This window comes from Anolis carolinensis, chromosome 1, assembly GCF_035594765.1.
Source record: "Anolis carolinensis isolate JA03-04 chromosome 1, rAnoCar3.1.pri, whole genome shotgun sequence".
Lineage (NCBI taxonomy): Eukaryota > Metazoa > Chordata > Lepidosauria > Squamata > Dactyloidae > Anolis > Anolis carolinensis.
Window position 1 is genome coordinate 22,261,262 of NC_085841.1, and position 22,533 is coordinate 22,283,794.

Genomic DNA, 22,533 nt, shown 5'->3' on the forward strand with positions numbered 1-22,533 from the left:
CTTTCTATCTCTCTGAGGTACAATCCTAAATGTGATTTGAGGACCTCCATCACATCTGCAATGTGGCTGATTAGTCCCCCAGCTGTTGTTGGCCTTTAGTTTCCATCATGGTTGGCTATTACTGATAAGAATTACTTTTCAACAATATCTTGAGGTTCCTAAGTTGGCCATCCACTTTAGTAGAGTTTGATCTATTCAAATGTATTCTTCTTACTCTCATTCTACTTAAAGAATGTGTTCAAATGTATTTGCATTAACATCCAGTCAACTTCCTCCACAGGGTGTGTTTGCTTTTAACATCTAAGTTTGATGGAATGGTTTTTTTTTTAAAGAACTCAAACTTTTAATTGCTATATTATTATGTTTGGCTTTTTGGATTGCTTCTTGTAACAGTATTGCCTGATAGTGGGTTTTGGATTTCCTCCGCCCCAATGAACTGACGTGATTTATTTCTGCTATTTAAGGAAATATTTCTTGTACTATACTTTTTGTTTTTCATAGTATCAGAATAACTTGTGACGGTGGTAAAAGTACTCCAACCTGAATTCTGAAGCCAGTTATGATTTTGGCATTCAAGCTTGGTTTTACTACAGATACTTTAGTTCTCAAAGGAAAACTTGGAACACAGAAAAGAGACTACATGTGCCTGGAATCCTAATAGTGCTATCAGGGTAGTACAATAATGGGAAACTGCATGCATTTCAGTTCAGTGGTGTAGTGGAGCCAGTGCCCATAGAATCACTATTCCAGGATATTTTAATTAGTGGGGATTTTGATAGCATTTCTTTCTTCCTTCTGAATTGAACTGCTGTCTTTGCAGCCAAGTACAGGGAAGCCGCTGAGCTCCTGAACTTGCTGACCGAAAGGTTGGCAGTTCGAATCCAGGGAGCGGGGTTATCTCTCACTATTAGCCCTGGCAGTTTGAAAACATGCAAATGTGAATAGATCAATAGGTACCGCTTCTATGGGAAGGTAACTGCACTCCATGCAGTCATTCCGGCCACATGACCTTGGAAACATCTATGGACAATGTCTGCTCTTCGGCTTAGAAATTGAGATGAGCACCAACCCCCAGAGTCGGACACGACTAGACTTAATATCAGGAGAAAACCTTTACCTTTATCTACAGGGAAGAGAGAGATTATTTTTGTCTCCAGCAAATACATATTACTATGGCATGTCTCTGTTGTACTCTCATATTTTAGTGTAGCTTGATCTTGGATATGTAGTTGAGACCCAGTTGTTTCACAGAGAGAGCCAACACAGCGTAATGATGTTAGCATTGGACTATAACTCTGGAGACTATGGTTCAAATCCATGACATACCATAGAAACCTATTGGCTAATCTTGGGTAAATTACTCGCTTAGCTTAGGCTCGCTTAGGCAAGGACAACCCCCCTCTGAATAAATCTTTCCATGAAAGGGAAATACCTCACAACCTCTGAGAATGCCTGCCATAGATGTTGGCGAAACGTCAGGAGAGAATACTTCTGGAACATGGCCACACAGCCCGAAAGACATACAACAACCCTGTGATCCCGGCCATGAAAGCCTTCGACAACACATCTTTCCATGAAAACTCTTCAGGGTCTCTAACTTTGAGAGAACACAACCACAAAGCTTTGCAGAAGGCCTGCTCACACTAAAGATTAAGTGGCAATGGTTTCTTAATCCATATTAATAAAGGTATCTGCATTTCTTTCCTTTCCTTGTGGACATGGCCATAGAAATTATCACAGTGAATGCTTCTGCTTCCGATGGTGCTATGCCCATGTTGTCCTTCTGATAAAGCTACTTCATGGCTTCAACTGCAAATTCTGTCCCATAAGGTGTTGCTCTGCTCCAGCCTTAATTGATTCTACTCTTGACCTCAGAAAGCGTTTTGCTTTCTCAAAGTTTAAAATCATTTGTTGGAATTCAGCTACAGGATCAAAGTCTGGAAAGGTTACTTTATAGAACTATAGCCTCCAGAATGCTCCAGCCAGTCTAACCAGTGGCATGGTGACTCAGGGATTTGGTCAGTTATGGTGAAAACAAGATCTACAAACTTCAGTTTTTTCTTTGAAGTAGGTTTTATTAAAAAGGAGATTAAAATTTAAAAAGGAGGAAAAAGATGAGCAGATGCCTATCAAACCATTAGCCTACAGGCTTGTTTAAGTAAGGTGATAAAATATTGTTGCAAACATCATTTCTGACTTAGAGTCATTTCAGACTTTTTATGTGCGCACAGAATTTTTCAAGGAGTTTGGATGACATGTTTTGCTTGCTTATTTATTTACATAACTGTAATTTAATTTTAATTTATTGCATTTTATATGTGTAACCCGACTGTGTTTTCTGACTGCCAAATTCCATCTTTTTCTTTCCATAAACATTCTGTTAAGGCAGAAGATATCGAGTAGCTGAACAAAGTCATTTGATTTCTAATGGTGTTGTATGCCTGGAAGCATCCTCTGTGTTTTTATTCACTTGCTCAAGTTGTAAGAAACTGAGTATAGTTTCATATGATGTTTTACTTTAGCTTTTAGACGTCTTTTTAAAGAATATACCAACCCATGACAACTCTGCCTCAAATGTCGTCATCACCATCATTATAATGAACAGTAAGAAGGAGCCAGCTTTTCTTTATTGTCTTATCACTGGATACACACATTGGATCTCCCTCTGAAGAACTGAATAGTTAAAGAGATTATAAAAACAGTTATCAAAAAGCCAAGAACTTGATACCCGGAGGGTCGCAGCACAAGAAGTAACATTACATCAGCAAGAGCAGTGACCAGCAAATGTTTCACATTAGTATTCAATCACTCCTTATCTTTAAAGCAAACAAAACTAGCATCATTTTCAATAGATGAGGCAGAAAGAACAGTCTTCATAAGTGTGCTCCAAGACACAAGGGCCAAAGCAAAGAGGGATGTCTTAATTTGTTGGTGGACACAGAGCAGGGCCATTGAGGATGAAAGGGAACTCAAGTGAGCTCATAAATACTATGAAACTTACGTTGTCCTGGTGTACTTAGACAAGGTGGACACAGTGGTTACCTGTTTTTCTCTATGTGTACATCTGCTATAGGCATAAGGAAATGTTCCATGTCACAGCCTTTGCATGGAGAACATGCCAGTGGATAGCTTCCACTGATGTGCAGAGCCAAGCATGGGCATGTCCCCTTCTTCTCTCATCCTTTGGGATTGAAAATGCATTATGGAGGCTGAGCTGTGTAAGACTGATGCGGTATTCCTCCTTCTGTAAACTGAGGTAGAAGTAATGGCGGGAGGTGCAATGATTGCTTCTGGTTCTCCGACCTGAGAGACTGAAAAAGGAGTTCACTGAATTACATGAGTGCACCCCAGAGATCTATAATGTAGTTGCTTTAATAGATTGAATTGGGGAAAGGAGAACGCTGCTGAGCTGGTAATGTCTTCAGAGTAGCATAATGAATCGGATTAGGCAAATCTAGAGAAGATCACAAGGGAAGAACTTGGTGACTAGGCAAAATAATGGTGTAGGAAATTCAATGCCCATTGACCTGTTTTATCTAGCTGGCAGGAGCAGCCAGTACTTTATTAAACCTTCTTTCTTTTCAATAGTGCAAACCAGGCATGAACAGAGGGCAACGTCTGACCACATGGGGTCTCCCAAGGGTCCTCTGTTGCCCCTGCTCCCAATTTGAACTGTTAACTTTGGTTTGCATTGCAGCGACTTAAACATTCAATTGGGTTGTTCTCTGATTCTGGTTGTAGAATGATTCCTTGTGTATTTAAGATAGGTACTTATTTGATCAGTCCTTCTCTTGCTCTTTTGATTCAGACAAAAAATTGGGATGAGGAGGATGTACGGTGAAGATGATGCCAAGATGTAGATCCCAAGGTGACACTTATTGCTATTGGAGCAAAAATATCCCATTGTGCTCAGACAGTCGGTTACAAATCCTTGATTATAGGGTAACATATCCATAGAAAAGGTAAAGGTTTTCCCCTGACATTAAGTCTAGTTGTGTCTGACTCTGGGAGTTGGTGCTCATCTCCATTTCTAAGCCGAAAAGCCGGCGTTGTCTGTAGACACCTCCAAGGTCATGTGGCCAGCATGACTGCATGGAGCGCTGTTACCTTTCCGCTGGAGTGGTACCTATTGATCTACTCACATTTGCATGTTTTCGAACTGCTAGGTTGGCAGAAGCTGGGACTAATAGCCGAAGCTCACCTCGCTCTCTGGATTTGAACTACTGACCTTTCGGTCAGCAAGTTCAGCAGCTTCAGCGGTTTAACCCGCTGCGTCACCAGGGGCTCCATATCTTCATAGCCTCATCTGAATTTGATGAAATAGAGATGGAAGATTGCTTTGCTGTCTGAGGTTAAAATATTCACGACACCTTGCTCCAAAGAATTTGTATAACCACACCGCTTTTCTCTAAATCTGTTTCCTCCAGGAATGTTATACTGAAACTCCATTTAATTTCAGCTATTGGCCATGTTTAATGGAGATGATGGGCTTTTAATTCAAATCATCAGGAAAGCTCTAATTAGGTACAATTCCAGATGCCTATCAGCCTCTAATACTAGCTGTGCTGTCTCGAGACCTGTAATCTAACAACATCTGCAACCCACGTCTCTTCCATCCCGAATACAGGGACTTTTTTGTTAGCACTGGAGTCTTGGAGGGAGTGCAGAGGCTGAAAAAGCAGATTACAGCTACCGTACAAGATTCTCCCGCCACTTTGGTTCCTGATGGCTGGAAGATTTTGGGAATAATCATCCTCAAAGGTTATTCTCCCAGGCTCTTCTAGAGGATGACATAGCGGTCCATATAGTAAATCCCTTATAGACAGGGAAAATATCAAACAAGGTTATTGACCCTTTCATGGCACAGTGCAGTTTAAATGTTTGGCTAACAAACTCTCAAGACCATCTGCCTGTTGTCAGAGGACTAATTTATTACACCATCCCCTAATGCTCACGTTAATGTGGACTTACATATGTGCTTTTTGTAATTTTCTGAGATTTGTGGACTTGAAAGTCTCCTGTACTGTTCATCAGAACAGAAACAAAGCTCAAGATTGGAAATGAGAATCTCTCTGTCCACTGTTTTTCTATGGAGGAGAAAATAGGCTTAAAATAAGTCAAAAATAATTGTAAATTGGAGGGTCATAATTAAGTATGTAAGGGTGAATGGCGTAAGACATGTCCTGTCTGCTGGGCCTGCTTGAAAAGGGCAAAAGTCCTTATGTGTCATGCTGGAAGATCGTAACCAACCTAATGCTGCTTTACTGCTTAGCTCGCAGTGGAACTTGCTGCCTTCCCTTGGCCTCCCATTGTGCTGTTTGTGTACAGAAGGTTTGAGTCGCTGTGCAGACAGGGGGAATCTTCTTGGTTAGGGCAGTGTATATAAATATTTCCTCAGATATAAACATCCTGTGCATTGAACGGAGCTGGGAGTTCAGACAGGGAAATAAGATGAAAGATTTAACACAGTTGGCTCAGCTCAGTAGATGGTTATGGGACCAGAAATCCACTTTCAGTCTCCTTCTCTTTGCCCCATGATGGTTCACTATTCTAAAGCACTGCTTCTTAAACTGTGGATTCTGACCCCAAATGGGGTCCCCTTAGTTCAGTGTTGGGGTGCTGAAAACTTTGGCAACCATAAAAGTTTTCTGAATGTTACCTAATGGCTGTTTCAGATATTTACACAAATCTGTTACACCATATTTAGATTGGTCTCTGCAGAAGATGCCTCAGCTATCCTTCATAAAAAAGAAAATCAGGCTGTTTAGCATGCGTTACAAGTGCTGATTTGTTATCAGTAAATGCTTGATTTTTATGTTTATTTTATATACCTACATACTTGGGGTCACATAACAATTTCTTGGGCCAAAAGGGATCAGAAGTGGAAATGTTTAAGAAGCCTTGTTCAAATGGATTGCCAGGCTTTGCAAGAATCTGCAGTGTGAGCTCTGACTTCATTTGTGGGTGAAGATAATTTGGTGTGTTATTTTCATGTTTATCAAAAATGACACAGGTTTATCTACCTTTGGGATTAATAAGACCCATTTGTCAATGAATGTTTTATCTATAATTTGACCCAGAAGTTGGAAAAGTTACTTTTTAAAACCATAGCTTTCAAAATCGTATTTGTCTTCATGGCCACAGGGGATTATGGGGTTATCATTTTTAAAAAGAAGTATATTTTCTAAGTTCTATTCTGAACAAAAGTACAAGAAACTGAATTATTTGAATTGTTGTCATCGGTGGTATGGGGTGTCTTTTGGGATTATCTGTGGTATTGTTTTCCTGGTATTAGATCAATACCACTCCAGAGAGAAGTGTTTTCATTAACTGCTAGACTATGGAGAGGTTTTGTTGCTGCTACTGTTGTAGTTGTTGTTATTGTGTGCTCTCAAGTAATTTCCAACTTATGGTGACTCTTAAGATGAATTGGTCACAAGGTTTTTTTGAGACTGAGAGCATATGATTTTTCCTAGAGTCATCCAGTGAGTTTCCATGCCTGAGCTATGATTTGAATCCTGGTCTCTAGAGTCATAGTCTAACATTAAAACCACCACACCACATTTAGAGTAAGAGTTTTAATCAATAAGCATGAATAGGATGTTGATCGCTGACACATTAAAAAAAATCCTCTGCCAGTTCTCAACTAGGTAGCTTTAGACTGTTCTGAATCATGAGTACTCAACCTGGTTTTCTCCAGATGTTTTCAACTACAAAACTCAGAAGCCCCAGTTGTCATGGCCAGAAATTATGAGCATTAATGTCTAAAACATCTGGCAACTCTTTTCCAGAGGCATTCAGCTTGGCCTTTCTCTTAGTATGAAACACCAGATGAATCCGTGGTGTGTGACTCAACAGGGCTTTCTTTAGATTGATCTCTTAGTTTGCTCTTTTAGTGTTTAATCCTTGCTGATGGGACCAGTTCCACCATGAAGTATTACCAGCACAGACACCTTTTGTAGCAAATGACTGTAATTTCATGCAAATCTGGGCCTGAGATTTACTCACTTTCATTCTCACTGCCTCATTGTGCATGTGTCTATCCAGAAAATTTTACTTAGAATGATCAACTTTTCACATGTCAATCTGACATGCATATATAAAGATAATTTCTCAAAGAGACTTCATTTTCTTGTATATGCGTTTTAATCCTCCAGAGTCATGTTTTGTTGTAGAATCCATGCAAAACCAGATCTCCAGCATAGGCAGTTTGTAAGATTGTCACCTGAACAATTCCTGCAGGTTTGAGATGTTTGCCATGAACAGCTTTATCGGGTGCAGGTTAGATATGTTGGAACAAATCTATCCTTTTTTCCCCAAAGAGTATTGGCACAAAAAGAACAAGAAAAATAAAAGTCAAATGCTGTTTTTCTGGTAGACCATGATGCAGTACAGAATGGTATGCTGTGGATTTTAATCATTTGGCCGTGTTTGGAGGCATCCAGAATTTCCCCTTTAGGCACAAATGTGAAATTTTCACATGAGTCAGGAAATATAGAAAGCACCTAATCCTAATCACAATTCTAAGTGGAATTCTCATTGCGGTCCGTAAATATCCTGTAACTCTCACAGTGCATACTTTTTTATAACCGTAGTGTATTAAGATTATGGTAATATTTAGGATATATGCCTCTTCCTTATAGCTGTATAAGGAATGTTTTGAAGATGTCTTTCACATGCAAATTTTATTATATCTTGTATATTTATTTTAAGTATTTCTGTGTTGCCTTTTAGTCCACAAGAGCAGCTGAGGTGATGAATAAATAAACATTGAATGCCATGCAGAACAGCACAGTTTTGGCCGGCCACCAGAAACATAAAAGAGATAGAGCCAGCCTCATTTCCTCTCATAGGGAGTTCCACACTGATGGCACTGCTACAGACAAAGCCTTGTTATATGTAACATTATATGTATTATTATTATTGTTATTAGTAGTATTATCCTATAACTTAACTCCATGAGGTGCTGGGGCACGGAGAAACCTCATATTTATTTATTTATTTATTTATTTATTTATTAGCTACATTTATATGCTGCCCTTCTCACCCCGAAGGGGACTCAGAGCGGCTTACAAATTAAATTTACATACAATATTATACTAGCATAGTACAATACTGGTAATAAATTACTATATTGTACTGTATCAATATATTGTAATATTATTAGTAATATTACATGTAAAATATAATATATAATTAATATCATATTTCCGGTAGGCTTATATAGAGAAGGTGGCTGTTCAGATTGGCTAGCCCCAAGTTGGGCTTATAGGTCAAAACCAGTGCCTTGAATTGGATCTGGAAGCAAATTGGAAACCCGTTTCATTCTTACAAGTCTAGCAATATATGATCTCTACAATGCGCATCTAACATCAGTCTAGCTCAGTGATTTTCAACCTGTTGGTCCCCAAGTATTTCGGCCTACAACTCCCAGAAATCCTAGCTAGTTTACCAGCTGTTAGAATTTCTGGGAGTTGAAGGCCAAAACATCTGAGGACCCACAGGCTGAGAACCACTGGTCTAGCTACTGGTGCAGCTTGTGAAAACATTTCAAGGGCAGCCCCTGTAGAACCAATTGCAGTAGTCTTAATGAGGAGCACTCAAAGCTGGAAGCCTGATCTATCAGAGGGAGGATGATCCTATCCAGAACAGGGTGTGATTCCAACCCCAGGTTGGTTTTCTTATTGACTGATAGCATTTACATCTTTCCTGGATTATGCCTCAATCTGTTCACCTGCATCCAGGCGTTTAATGCATGCAGGCAGTGATTCTGTTTTACCAAAGCTTCCTTGGCATAGTTTTAAAGAAGAGATTGAACTGGGTTTTGTCAGCATACTGATGGCACTCAGTTCCAAAGCTCTGGGTGACCTCTCTCAGTGGCTTCATGTTAAAAAATATTATTGGGGCCATATTGATCTAAAAGTCTGAACAACCGTCCTGTTCTGGGAATGTTTTGCCAGGAAAGGTTGAAATCACTGTGAAGCAATGCCACAACTTCCATATCAGCAAAATGACATAGAAGGATAGACGGTCAATGGTATCAAATGCAGTTGAAAGGTCCAGGAAGACCACTGAATACACTCCCTCTTTCCAACTCTTGATATATGTCATCCACCAAAGCAACTGTCCAATAGCCAGGCCTAAACCCAGGTTGGATTTTCAAATTGGTCTTCTATTTTGTTGGTGGTGCATCACCCAGAAAGATGAAGCCTGCAGCTGCCTGTACACTGGGTGTAAACAATTCATTTTTGATTTCCTTTTGGGTAACAACCATAACTACTAAATAAATCCCCGAAATAATAATTCCACCCATATGAATCTGTGAATAATTTAAATCTTCGCTGAAGATCATATTATTATGTCCTGCTGAAGAGAGGGTCATTTGAGAGGGCTTTTTCTGTAGCAACACCTTGATTGTGAAATTCCTTCCTGAGGATTTTATTTTAGCTCCCTCTTTATTATGCTTTAGCTAGGTTCTAACATCTGTATTGTTTTGTCTAGCCTTTAATTGTTTTTTGTTGTTGTGTTTGGATTTTATTGTGTTCTAGTTTTCCATTTTCTTTTGTTCGGATGTATTTGGTTTTGTTCCGCTTTTTAAAATCTGAATTCTGTATGTTGCCATGAATAGGTGGAGAAGGGATTTATGAATACATTACATAAATAGTTTTAAAGCATTTTGTAAAAAGTTGCTTGTACTTATAGGAAATGAAATTATTTGACTTAATTGCTCTGAGAAGATGCCTGAATGTGGGAAGTTACTTTTGGATGCCAATTTGAAAAATTCTCTAACCTGCTGGGCCACACTTCCAAACCCTGGAATTTTATCACTGCAGTGAATAAAGGCGACACCAAGCCAAGGAGCTAATAGGAATCCTTTTTCCCCCTTTTTGCTTCCCAGGTGGTGCTGTGGCTCAACAAGTCCCCGTCCAAGCCATCCAAGTGCATCAAGCCCCCCAGCAGACGTCTCCCACAAGCGACAGCAGCACTGATCTCACCCAGACCTCTTCCAGTGGGACAGGTAAGGCTCCACCAAATACAGCCCATCACCCCTACTTCCTCCTCAAGCCACTCAACATGGTGTCCTCTGCATGATTTTCCCGACCCAGGAAGAGTCACTAGGGAGCGCTGGGAATTGCCGTCCAAAATTCCTGGAGGGCACCACCTTGGGAAAAGGATGTTTTGGGTTTTGCAAGGTAGGACAGCATAGTTCCCCATACAGCCTTTCAGTTTCAAATATCTTCACAAGGGATGGAAACAGTCCAGGTTGTAAGTGGCCTGCTGAAGCTGCCAGTGTCTCCTGTTGCTCCAAAAAAGGAGCGGGGATTCGATTCATTTCCCAGCCTTTTAAAAAATCAGCCATGACCATTGAGATATGAGGGTAGGTGCAGCCTCCAGATTTTCCGTAGCTTGAAATCCCAGGATTAAAGATAGATGTGTAGCCATCATAGCCAGCCTAGACTTCTCTCATGGCAGCTCTCTTGAAACATCTGAAGGTCCAGAATTCAGAAGCGTAGCTGTGCTAGTCTGGAATATCAGTATACAGAAGGATCTTGCAACACCTTTGAGATGAACTGAGAGCTTTAATAGACCAAGCTTTCTTCCTCAGATTTGAAGGACTGTCCCCCTGAAAAATGGGGCCGTCCCCCAGAGGGCAGGTGTGGAACCAATACAGGTGGCAATTACAAAGCATCAAGTTTGGACTCAATATCAGGAGAGAGCAAGAAAACCAACTGCTTCTATTATTTATCAAAGAAGCAGTCTGCTTCAGAAAGTGTTAACATCTCGTCGATGGAGGTGTTGTAGCCAAAACTATATGGCTGTATATCCAGGATCTTGTCTTTGTATCCTGCATTGTAGATCCCACACTGAGCACAGGCTTAAGGATAGATGGTTTCCAGGGTTCCTTCCAACGCTATAATGTTACAGTGTTTTTTTCCTTCTGTGAGAAAATGCTGGAGTATTAATACTGTCTGCTGTGATCTTCTTGCCTTTATGATGGCAATTCTTCACAATAATTGGCATTTATTCTAAAGTAGTCTTGCCCTCAAGCACTGCACAGTGTGCAAAAGTGAATCAGTGCCCACCAGGTCACAATCCCCTTCAGTTCAGCAGCCCCTCAGCGCAGATAAATATTTAGTCTGAGGAAAGTATTTTCTCCTAGTGGTGCTTGAGTGCCATCTAGTGGGATTCATTTGGAGAAGTTCCTGTACCACTTTCCTAGTCAAACAGTGAAGACAATGTGGTCTTTTATTATTGTTTCTAACCCAGCCAATTCCTATTCTCAGGCTGTTTAATATATTGCATAGTGGCAAGGTGTTGGCAAAGTATACAATACCAAAGCTTGAAAAGGTTGCTCTTTTGGACTACTGTTTTTCAAATTCATCAACCAGTATCTTATTGCATATGTAAGCAGGAGGATTCTGGTAATTGTAGTCCCAAAAAGTAATTTGCCAAACCCTGGTTTGTATGCCAAACGACATCTATGGGTAGTCCTCATTTCCTGATAGGCCTCATATACAGTAGGCAAGGAATGTTTGCCAGAATGCAGCTTTCAAATATTCATGCCTAGAGGTTTCATTTCTTTGGTGGACACTTTCTTGTTTGTTTGGTTTATAAAAGAACACACTATGCCTAGAACAGAGTTTTCCGAACATTTCATGTTGATGAGACTCTTTTTAGACATACGTCATTTCTTGACACAGTATTTCTGTTTTACTAGGAAATTGTAGGTTAAACCAACCTCTTATCGGAGATGCGTCCACATACATAAATTGTAATAATGAAATGTATGGGAACAAAACATATCTCATGAAAACCTTTCATTCAAATTTTTAAAAATATGATTCACTAGTTATTTCACATAGACTCAGAGTTTTCTCATTACGTTCGTGTGATGCACTTATTGCAGCAGACACACTAACATGTGGCGGCACATAGTTTGGAAAGCTTTGGTCAAGAAGGGGCTTACAGCGATGTACATTTTTTAAAAGCGTCTTTTCAAAAAATAAACAGGCAAAATAATAGGACTATAAAACATAAGCATAGGTGCATTTCTTTATAAACATAAATTCTTCTTTATGGTCTCTGTGACTTACACAAATGGGTTTTCTGTGCATTGCAACATTCATAACCTTTTGGAGCTCTTATAGAAGTGTTTTTGCAGTAACCCCATCCACTCCTTGTGTGCCATACCAATGTGTTTCTCACCTAAACTCTCACTTCCTTTTTGTCCACCACAGTTAACAGCACCATAGGAACTTTCTGAGTCTTAATATTTGCAATGGTCAATTGTTTCAGTACTTGACCTCAGATCAACAAAAAAAAAAATGCTGTTTTTTCTTAGTGTTATTTTTGGTTTCCTTTTTCCCCCTATTCAGACCGTCCAACAATAATTTTGTTACACATTTTAGATTTTGTATCTGCTCCTCTTGAGTGCTTCTAAAGAGTGCATTGGTGTGTCGTAACATTCCTGAGAAAGATGATCACTTGTAGTGCCCTTTGTGGCTTGGTGAAGGTACATTGTACAGTTGTTTTGGCATTCCAAGCCGTTATAACACAATCTAATAGAAACAGAGAGACAAGACGAAGGGTCTCCTTTATGACCAGTTGGGGACTACACTACACTTTAAAAAGTTGCTATCCTACTTTAAATTCTGTGGATGCCACCTGTAGTATTCTGGGGTTTGTAGATAAGTGAGGCCCAGGAGTTCTCTGTCTGAGAATTTTAAAAGTCCCTCCCTAAACTTTAAACCTCAGAATTCTACAGGAGGCAGCCATCGGGTTTAAAGTGGGATGCACGCTCTATACCTATTTAAAGCAGGCATGGGCAAACTTCGGCCCTCCAGATGTTTTGGACTTCAAATCCCACAATTCCTAATGGCCAGTAGGCTGTTAGGAATTGTGAGAGTTGAAGTCCAAAACACCAGGAGGGGCGAAGTTTGCCCATGCCTGCTTTAAAGTGTAGTGTGATAATGCACTAAGTTTCCAGGCACTTGTATTAGAAAGCTGAGAGTGTGTCATGTGTGTATAAAGTTGCCAGGTGATAAAAGCTACAGCATTCGGATCCTATAATGGTTCATAAAAGAGGGAACTTCAGCAGGTTTGTTTGCCATACAAACAACATCTGTTGAAATTTTCCATTTTATACAACTGTTAAAAGGGCAGGAGTCTGCCCCTTATTTCACATTAAGTGTGCATGATAAGCTTGCATGGAACCAAGGACTCGAAATGGAAAGAGCATTTATTTGCTATTCATTTCTTGGCCAAGAACACCCTCTCAATTTAGAGGAATACAAGGCAGCTGCAAGGCTATTGTGAGGCTATGTGCACTTTGCAAAAGATTCACCGCAAGCAAGATACATGTTTTTCTGCATAGACATGTTTTCTGCGCAGAGACAAAAGTTTTCTGTACAGATATTGTATTTCTATACAGAATATTTACTACACAAAAATGAGTTTTTGTATTTAAAAAGTGAATTCCTTCACAGATAAGTATCCTTCTTCAGTTCTAAGATGCACTTTTCCCACATATAAGTATCTCTAAAAATTGAGTGTATCTAAGAATTGCAGATGCTTTTCTTATATATATAATTAAAGGATTTTTTTCTCTTGGTGTATTGAAATTATTGTTTTTTCAGTCAATGACACCTTAGAATCGAAGAAATATGGTACTTTCCAAAGCATGAACCATGCAGACATTTTTGTGTTCTCATCCAGTAGGGAGAATACCACAGAAATTAACTGCTCTTGACTAAGAAAATGAAAAGATGTCCATTCCTACCAGGGTCTACCATGAAGAAGGGAGCAGTTCTTTGGTGTATATTTTTCTTGAAACCACTGTGTATTTGATAGTTACGCGAACAAGTCTTCTGTATTTAAACTGCGTGAGGTACCTAATTTAAATAGATCAGGCATAGAGACAAGTTTATAAATAATAAACTTTATTTATACCCCGCCACCATCTCCCCAACGGGGACTCGGGGCGGCTTACATGGGGCCATGCCCAGAACAATACAATATAACAAAATATAATAGAACAACAAATCATAGCACATTAAACAACACAATAAAAGAAAAGAAAAAGAAAATATACACTACATTAAACAAGATCAAAAGAACAATAAAACCAAATGTCATCCATTTGACTGGGATTCATTTCCCCCCTTTTCCTTCCTTGTCTTCTAGTGACCTTGCCAGCTACTATCATGACTTCATCAGTGCCAACCACAGTGGGAGGCCACATGATGTACCCCAGCTCCCACGCAGTGATGTATGCGCCAACATCAGGCCTCACGGATGGTGGGCTGGCCGTTCTCAATGCCTTCTCCCAGGCGCCATCAGCAATGCAGGTTTCACATGGACAAGTCCAGGATCAGGGTAAGCCTGGAGCTGAACAGCTATCTAGCTCTTCTGACAGGGCAGACTGTCTAATCTTGCCATGTTTTGCTTATGGTCCATTTCAGAGAGAATATATATACCCACAGCTGGGATACATGGACTGGTTTGCCATCTAAGAGATTTTTCCTGTGTGTATGCTAGTACTTCCATAATTTATGCTTTGTATAAGTTGAGACATCCAGTGTTCATGTGATTCAGTTGTTCTTCCCTGCTTCAGCCCTCAATATAATAACCCATACTGTTCCTGTCTGCCATTAAAAGGCATTTCTAGTGATGGGGAGATGTACATAGAAGGTCACCTTAAGTGGTGGCTGACAAAAGCACAGTACAACACCCACATCCACTGAGATTACATTCCAGACTTTGCATTAATGATTAAAACTGCAGAGAATAGCGAACCAAATAGCAAATAGCTTCAGTCAAATAATATGAGTCTCTTTCATAGAGAAAGTGGGGTATAAATACACAAAAACATTATTACTACTACTACTACTACTACTACTATTATTGTCTTGTAATGAAAATTTTGACTCTAATTAGTTGTAGGACCCATTTCTTTGTCTTTTTGACAGTCCATGTCTTCAGTATCTCTTTTCTAGCACATTTCATATGAGTTGGCTTTCCTGTCAGCTATGTTTTGTGTCCTACTTCCTCAGTCATACATAGAAATTGGAAAACTGAAAGCTACTATGTGCATTGTTGTGGTTGTTTTTGTTGTTGTTGTTGTTGTTGAGATAAGGAAGTAGAGATAAGGAAGTAGAGCTCTAGAAAAAGAATGTTTGCTCACTTATTACACATACTCAGAGGAAATCTTGGCAAAGTTTTCCAACCAGAATGCACTGTTTCGGATTGGGGGGGGGGGGGTATCTGAGGATTGTAGTCAAAGAAAAACCTTTTATGCTTTATTATAGTTAGATGTGGAAGGAATTGATGTGACAGTCTAAAAAACAGCTTAGAAAATAGTTAAACCATCTGTCTTTGATGCATAGCCCCAAGACATAATACAATTGTTGGCAAAAATAAGGTTGCAGCTGACCCATTCCCTGGCACCTCCAGTTACAAAAGATCTGGTCTCATCATGGAGAAACACCTGGGTCTGAGACCTTGCAGAGCTGCCTAATCATCAAAGTCACTGCTGGGCAAAGTTTGTATATGGATTACATCTATCAGAAATTCCGATTCAGCATGATAATTAGGGGAATCTGGGAGTTGTAATTGGAGATTAAATGCGGCAGAAGAATTATTTAAATATTTCAATATACACTTGACCAAAAAATTATATATTAGCCTTCTTCAACTTAGTGTCCCCCAGAGGTGTTGGACTACAATTCCCATAATTCTCCAAATATCAAATAATTATAGTTTAACCAGAGCTGTGGATGTCAGTAAGGTCTTCAGCAAGGTCCCCCATGGTATTCTTGAAAATATACTAGTAAAATGTGGACTAGACAGTGCTATTGTTAGGTGGATTGGGAATTGGTTGATTGGTTGACTAATGGCTCCTCCGCATCCTGGAGAGAAGAAACCAGTGGGATGTCACAGGGTTCTGTCCCGGGTTCTGTGTTGTTCAACATATTTATCAATGACTTGGATAATAGCAACAAATAAAGAGGGCTAGCTAATACCCCAGAGGACAGGATTAGAATTTTAAATGTTTAACAGATTTAGAGAATTGGGCCAAAAAAGGAGAAATGTAAAGTACTACACTTAGGCAGAAAAAATGAAATGTATAAATATACATTTACGCCTGGTTTGAATACAGTCCATGTGAAAGAAATCTAAGAGTCTTAGTAGACCACTAGCTGTGAATGAGTTAGCAGTGAAAATTGGCAACTAAAAAGCCAATGTGACTCAAGGCTGCATCAATAGGAGCATGCTGTTTAGTTTGCAGGAAGTAATAGTCTTCCTCTATTCTGCTTTGGTCAGACCTCTCCTGGAATAATCCTGCGTTCAGTTCTGGGCACCACAATTCAAGAAAGATATTGACAATTTGGAACATGTCCAAAGAAGGGCAACCAAAATGATCAGAGGTCTAGAAGCCAAGCCCTAAACCAGTGGTTCTCAACCTGTGGGTTCCCAGATGTTTTGGCCTTCAACTCCCAGAAAACCTAACAGCTGGTAAACTGGCTGGGAGTTCTGGGAGTTGTAGGCCAAAACACCTGGGGACCCACCGGTCCCCATCTTTACTGTATAAAAGTAATAAATGTATCCCAGTCTTGAATTTAATCAAGGATTTCTCCGTAATTAGCAATATCAATTATTCCATCTCGGCTAAGTCACATATTTTCAACAATCTTCTTGTGTTGGTGTATCTGGTTCTTTCCATCTCTAAGCATAGATTATTCTTGCTGCTGTAATCATATATAATAGTAGTTGTGATGACTCATGGGCCATGTAGTTCCGTCCCTAACACTGTTGTGACAGATGAGGAGGAAAACTTAGGTTTTCCTCCGTTTCAGTCAGAATTGGAACTTTCTCAGCCAGAACTGGAACCCTTGCACCTGCAGGAGATTTGCCTTCCAGAAGTTTGCCAAACAAGCCCTGAGCCAAAATCTCCCCCTTTTTCTCGCCGTGATTATTGTCAACAACAGAGAGGAGCTCAACAGGCTAATCGCAGAAGCCTGAGAATCGCGGCCAAACAAATGGTTGATTAAACCTGTTTCCCATGAGAAACTTTAGGGAGTCATGCATCTGGACCCAGAGAATGGCTTTCGCTTCTGGTTCCCCAGAGAATCTGCTCTTGGCGGGAAACCGAGACCCTACTTAGGTGTTTTGCCCACGAAGGAGTCTTGCGGAGTCAATTCGTCAGCTACGGGAGTAGGTTGTGTGTGGACTACGCTACTCCCGCGGTCGAGTTCTTGCTCCTGTTTCCAGCCCTGTATTGCTTCCCAGGACCTTGCCTTGCTTCACGGACCTTGCCTTGTTTTTGGACCTCGCCACGATTTTACCACGGATCCTGTCCTTGCTCCACGTTCCTTGTTGCCTTGAATCAAGCTTTGTGTACCAAGAATCAAGCTATTTCCTTGCCTTGCCTAAGTTTCATGGACTAAAGGACCTTGTCATCTCCCCTCACTTTGCTTGGCAAAGTGAGTGTTTCGGTTACTGGATTACAACTTTGGACCTTACTATTTCATATTGGACATTGTTTTCCTGGACTATATTTGACCTTTCCTGAAAGGTCATCTTCTGAACTATATTCTACATTTACTTTTATTGACTTTACATATTTCCTTAATAAAGATATTAGATAGATTCTGGCCTCTGTGTATGGTTATTGGTGCTCTGCAGCCTGGGTCGTGACAGCTTGACTCCGCCACCTTAAGCACCAATTAAACCAGGCCAGAATGTCTACCGGAGCCGGGCCGGGCGACCAGCCACTCAGCTACACCATCGCCAAGGATGAAGTGGACCGAATCCGGGATATGCTCAATACACAGGCGGGAGAGATACGGGGCTTGAAAGACCGCGGAGCCCGTCTCCCTGCCCTGGCATTGCCAACCAAGTTTTCTGGGGAGGCTCCAAGGTTCATGTTTTCCGTCGCCAATGCCAGGCGTACCTAGAAGCCCGTAATGCCAAGTTTCCCCAAGAAGACATCAAGGTGGCGTGGATTTATAGTCTCCTAGACAGGCCAGCGGCCAACTGGGCGACGGCGCTGTTCGATCAAGCCTCCCTGCATCTAAGTTCCGCGCAAAACTTCTTGGATCACCTTAAGGCAACTTGGGGGATCGAGGACAATTTAGAGGCGGCCAGCCACAAACTCCGATGCCTTTCCCAAGGGGACAGGCCTTTGTCCCAGTACATAGCCGAGTTCCGAGTGCTGGCCCATAACACCGGCTGGAATGACATAGCCCTCAGAGGACAGTTTCGGGAGGGTCTCAGCATCGAGATGTTGGAGGAAATCTCCAAGGTGGATCCTCCAAACTCTCTTGAAAGACTCATTGATCAATGTTTACGGGCCGAAGTCATGCTTGCCAACAGAAAACAGTGGATCCGAGGCCAGAGTGGAAGAGCTGGAGCAAAACCTCCCGCTCCCACCGGCATCCAGCCGCGTCCAGTGTGGAGACCCCTGCCACCAGCCCCATACCCCAGAGGAAGTGAGGAGGTGCCGATGCAGTTGGGCAATGTGCGTCCCAGATTAGATGCTGCCGAGAAGGCCCGCCGCCAACGTCTAAACCTCTGTTGGTACTGCGGAAACGGGGGCCACTTTGCCAGAGAGTGTCCAGCCAAGGGGAAGCCCGCCGCTCGTCTGGCGGCAGCGTCCTCCGTGGAGGCGACAACGTCCGAGGCGGCGGGCGCAAAGCCGGCGGGGGAAGCCAGCGACCGGGCGTAGAAAGGCTCGCCAACCCGGTCAAAAACCCCACTCAAGAGCCGCCAACCGGGGTCCTATTTCTCCTAGTGGTCACCTTGTGGTCAGCCAAGAAAGGACCCATCATGATCCATGCCATGATAGACTCTGGAGCCACAAACAATTTCATTGATAGAGAGTATGCCGACTCTCTGGGACTACAATATCACGATTTCAAGAACGCCCGTGTGGTACAAGCCATAGATGGCCGCCCCCTCAAGACAGGTCCAGTAAGCCAATGGTCTGAACCCACCAGAATGTGGATAAGGGAGCACATGGAAGAGATTTCCTTCTTTGTTACCGAGGTTCCCCACTTCCCTGTGATTTTGGGAATCCCGTGGCTGACACTCCACGACCCCAGCATCTCTTGGACCAACAGAGAACTGCAGTTTGCGTCCAAATATTGCCAAAACCATTGTCTTGTAGCCAAGGTTTGCCACGCTACAGACGCTGAATCCATTATCACCTTGCCCAAGAAATACTCAGACTTTTGGGATGTTTTCAATGAGAAAGAAGCCGAGAGACTACCCCCGCATAGACCTTATGACTGTGCCATTGACTTGGTGGAGGGGGCCCCGATTCCGCGAGGACACCTCTACTCCTTGACTGAACCAGAGCAAGAAGCTCTCAGGGAGTTCATAGAGTCAAACCTCCGCAAGGGGTTCATCAGACCCTCTCAATCCCCAGCCGCTTCTCCAGTGATGTTTGTGAAAAAGAAGTCAGGGGACCTACGCTTGGTGGTAGACTATAGGGCATTGAACAATATCACTAAGCGGAACCGCTATCCCCTGCCTTTGATCTCGGACCTATTAGACCGGCTTCGAGGGGCCAAGGTTTACACCAAGCTGGATCTTCGAGGGGCTTATAATCTAGTTCGCATTAGGGAAGGGGACGAATGGAAGACCGCCTTCCAGACTAAATTCGGATTATTCGAGTCCCTGGTCATGAATTTCGGTTTATGTGGAGCTCCCGCAACGTTCCAGCATTTTGTCAATGATATCTTTCAGGATTATCTAGATCGGTTCTTGATCATCTACTTGGACGATTTTTTGGTGTTTTCTAGATCACAATCAGAACATGAGAACCACGTCAGAATGGTGTTACAACGATTGCGGGATCATGGACTTTATGCCAAGCTGGAAAAATGCGCTTTTGATCTACAAGAGGTAGATTTCCTGGGATACCGTGTCTCGCCACTAGGGCTCTCCATGGACCCGGCAAAGGTTTCAGCAGTATTGGAATGGCGGGCGCCAACCAACAAAAAAGAGGTGCAGCGTTTCTTGGGGTTCGCGAACTATTACCGTAAGTTCATTCCAGACTTTGCCCTCTGGTCTGATCCAATCACCAGCTGCATCCGTGGGAAACAGCCTTTCCGCTGGACGGAGCAAGCAGAGAAAGGATTCCAGCAACTAAAGAAATTGTTCACGTCCCAGCCAATCCTTCAGCACCCGGATTCTCAAACCCCTTTTGTAGTACAGGCTGACGCCTCCGATGTGGCAATTGGGGCTGTACTTTTGCAACCAGTGGGAGATCATCTTCACCCTTGTGCTTTTTACTCCCGTCAGCTAACCGCCCCAGAGAGAAATTATACTATTTGGGAAAAAGAACTTTTGGCCATAAAGGCAGCCTTTGTAACTTGGAGACATTGGTTAGAAGGGGCCAAATTTCCCATTGAGGTCCATACTGATCATCGGAATCTAGAACATCTAAGAACTGCCCACAAATTAAATCAGAGGCAACAACGCTGGGCTTTATTCTTTGAGCGTTTTGACTTCCAGATCCACTATGTAACCCCAGCTCAGACCAAGCAAGCAGATGCTCTATCAAGGAAACCAGAATATGCTGCAGGGCGCAAAGAGACCTTTGAATCCCAATTGCTGCAGCCCGAGAACTTTGCCACACTCACAGTGGGAAATACCAAATCCACTCCAATTGAATCTACTTCCTCTACTCCAGGGCCCCTTTGTGCTCAGGAAATCAGGGCCAGTCAACAGGCGGATGCCTGGGCTCAAGATCAACTTCGCCAAGGATTACATTTTCCCTTCTCGCTTAAGGATGGGTTACTTTGCTATAGAAATCATGTCTACATTCCTCCAGGACCGGGCAGGGAAAAGGCACTTCGTCTGTGTCATGACTGCAAGCCAGCAGGGCATTTCGGACTATTTAAAACCATGCATTTGATCCTAAGAGACTTCTGGTGGCCCAAGATCCGCAAGGATGTGGAAAAATATGTCAATACCTGCCCGGTATGCCAGCGTTCCAAGACAAGAAGGGAGAAGCCCTCAGGGCTACTGCATCCCCTTCCTACTCCATCTCGTCCATGGGAAATAATTTCTGCAGATTTTATCACTGACCTACTACCTTCCCTTGGATTCACCACGATCCTAGTGGTGGTGGACCTTTTTACCAAGTTAGCCCATTTCATTCCCTGCGATGGCCTCCCTACGGCCAAAGAGACTGCAGATTTATTCCTTCAGCATGTTTTCAGACTACATGGATTGCCCAAGAGTTTAGTCACAGACCGTGGATCTCAATTCACCTCACGTTTCTGGAAAGCACTACAAAACCTATTGGGCATAGACTCTCGTTTATCTTCGGCTCACCATCCCCAAACGGATGGGCAAACTGAGCGCACCAATGCCACTTTGGAACAATACTTTCGCTGTTATGTAAACTATCAGCAGGACAATTGGGCTTCCCTGTTGCCGCTGTCGGAGTTTGCCTACAACAATAGTGTCCAGGCTTCAACTAAAGAATCCCCGTTCTTTGCAAACTACGGCTTTCATCCACGTTTCTTTCCTTCTATTATTGAAACCTCAGAAGTGCCCGCAGCAGAGGACTGGCTGCAAGAACTCACAGCGGTGCAACAACTTTTGCTCCAGCAACTAGATCAAGCCAAGGAGGACTATAAACGCCACGCTGACAGTCATCGCCAGCCGGGCCCCGAAATCAAGGTAGGAGACCGGGTTCTATTGTCCACCCGCTTTTTGCCCTCCCACCGTCCCTGCCGGAAGCTAGATGCCCGTTTCATTGGTCCCTATCCAGTGGTGGCGCAACTTAACCCCATGACTTTCAAACTCCAACTTCCGCGCTCTATGCGCATCCATCCAGTGTTTCATCGCTCCCTGCTCCTTCCGGCGGATGGTGTCCGCCCTGATGCGGACCGGCCGGCCCCCACTCCCGTTTTGGTGGATGGGGAGGAGGAATTCGAGGTTCAGGACATTTTGGATTCTCGCTTTCATCGCCGCCGCCTCCAGTATCTCATTGACTGGGTGGGGTTTGGCCCCGAAGAACACTCTTGGGAAGACGCTTCCACAGTCCATGCCCCCGATTTAGCCCGCCGCTTCCATCAGGCCTACCCCGCTAAGCCGCGGCCCCGCACCTCGGGGAGAGGACCCAGTTTTGAGAGGGGGCTTGAGGAGGGGGATAGTGTGATGACTCATGGGCCATGTAGTTCCGTCCCTAACACTGTTGTGACAGATGAGGAGGAAAACTTAGGTTTTCCTCCGTTTCAGTCAGAATTGGAACTTTCTCAGCCAGAACTGGAACCCTTGCACCTGCAGGAGATTTGCCTTCCAGAAGTTTGCCAAACAAGCCCTGAGCCAAAATCTCCCCCTTTTTCTCGCCGTGATTATTGTCAACAACAGAGAGGAGCTCAACAGGCTAATCGCAGAAGCCTGAGAATCGCGGCCAAACAAATGGTTGATTAAACCTGTTTCCCATGAGAAACTTTAGGGAGTCATGCATCTGGACCCAGAGAATGGCTTTCGCTTCTGGTTCCCCAGAGAATC

General features: G+C 42.6%; 1 protein-coding gene across 4 annotated transcripts in view; it reads left to right on the forward strand.

The window, feature by feature from the left end:
* Positions 1-22,533, forward strand: part of srf (serum response factor) — a 92,599-nt gene that overhangs the window by 60,584 nt on the left and 9,482 nt on the right. For all 4 annotated transcript variants that reach the window (XM_016991762.2, XM_016991764.2, XM_016991763.2 and 1 more), the window contains 2 exons: positions 9,899-10,018; positions 14,185-14,376. In XM_016991762.2, the coding sequence (XP_016847251.2) occupies positions 9,899-10,018; positions 14,185-14,376 (312 nt within the window). The remainder of the gene's footprint in view (positions 1-9,898; positions 10,019-14,184; positions 14,377-22,533) is intronic.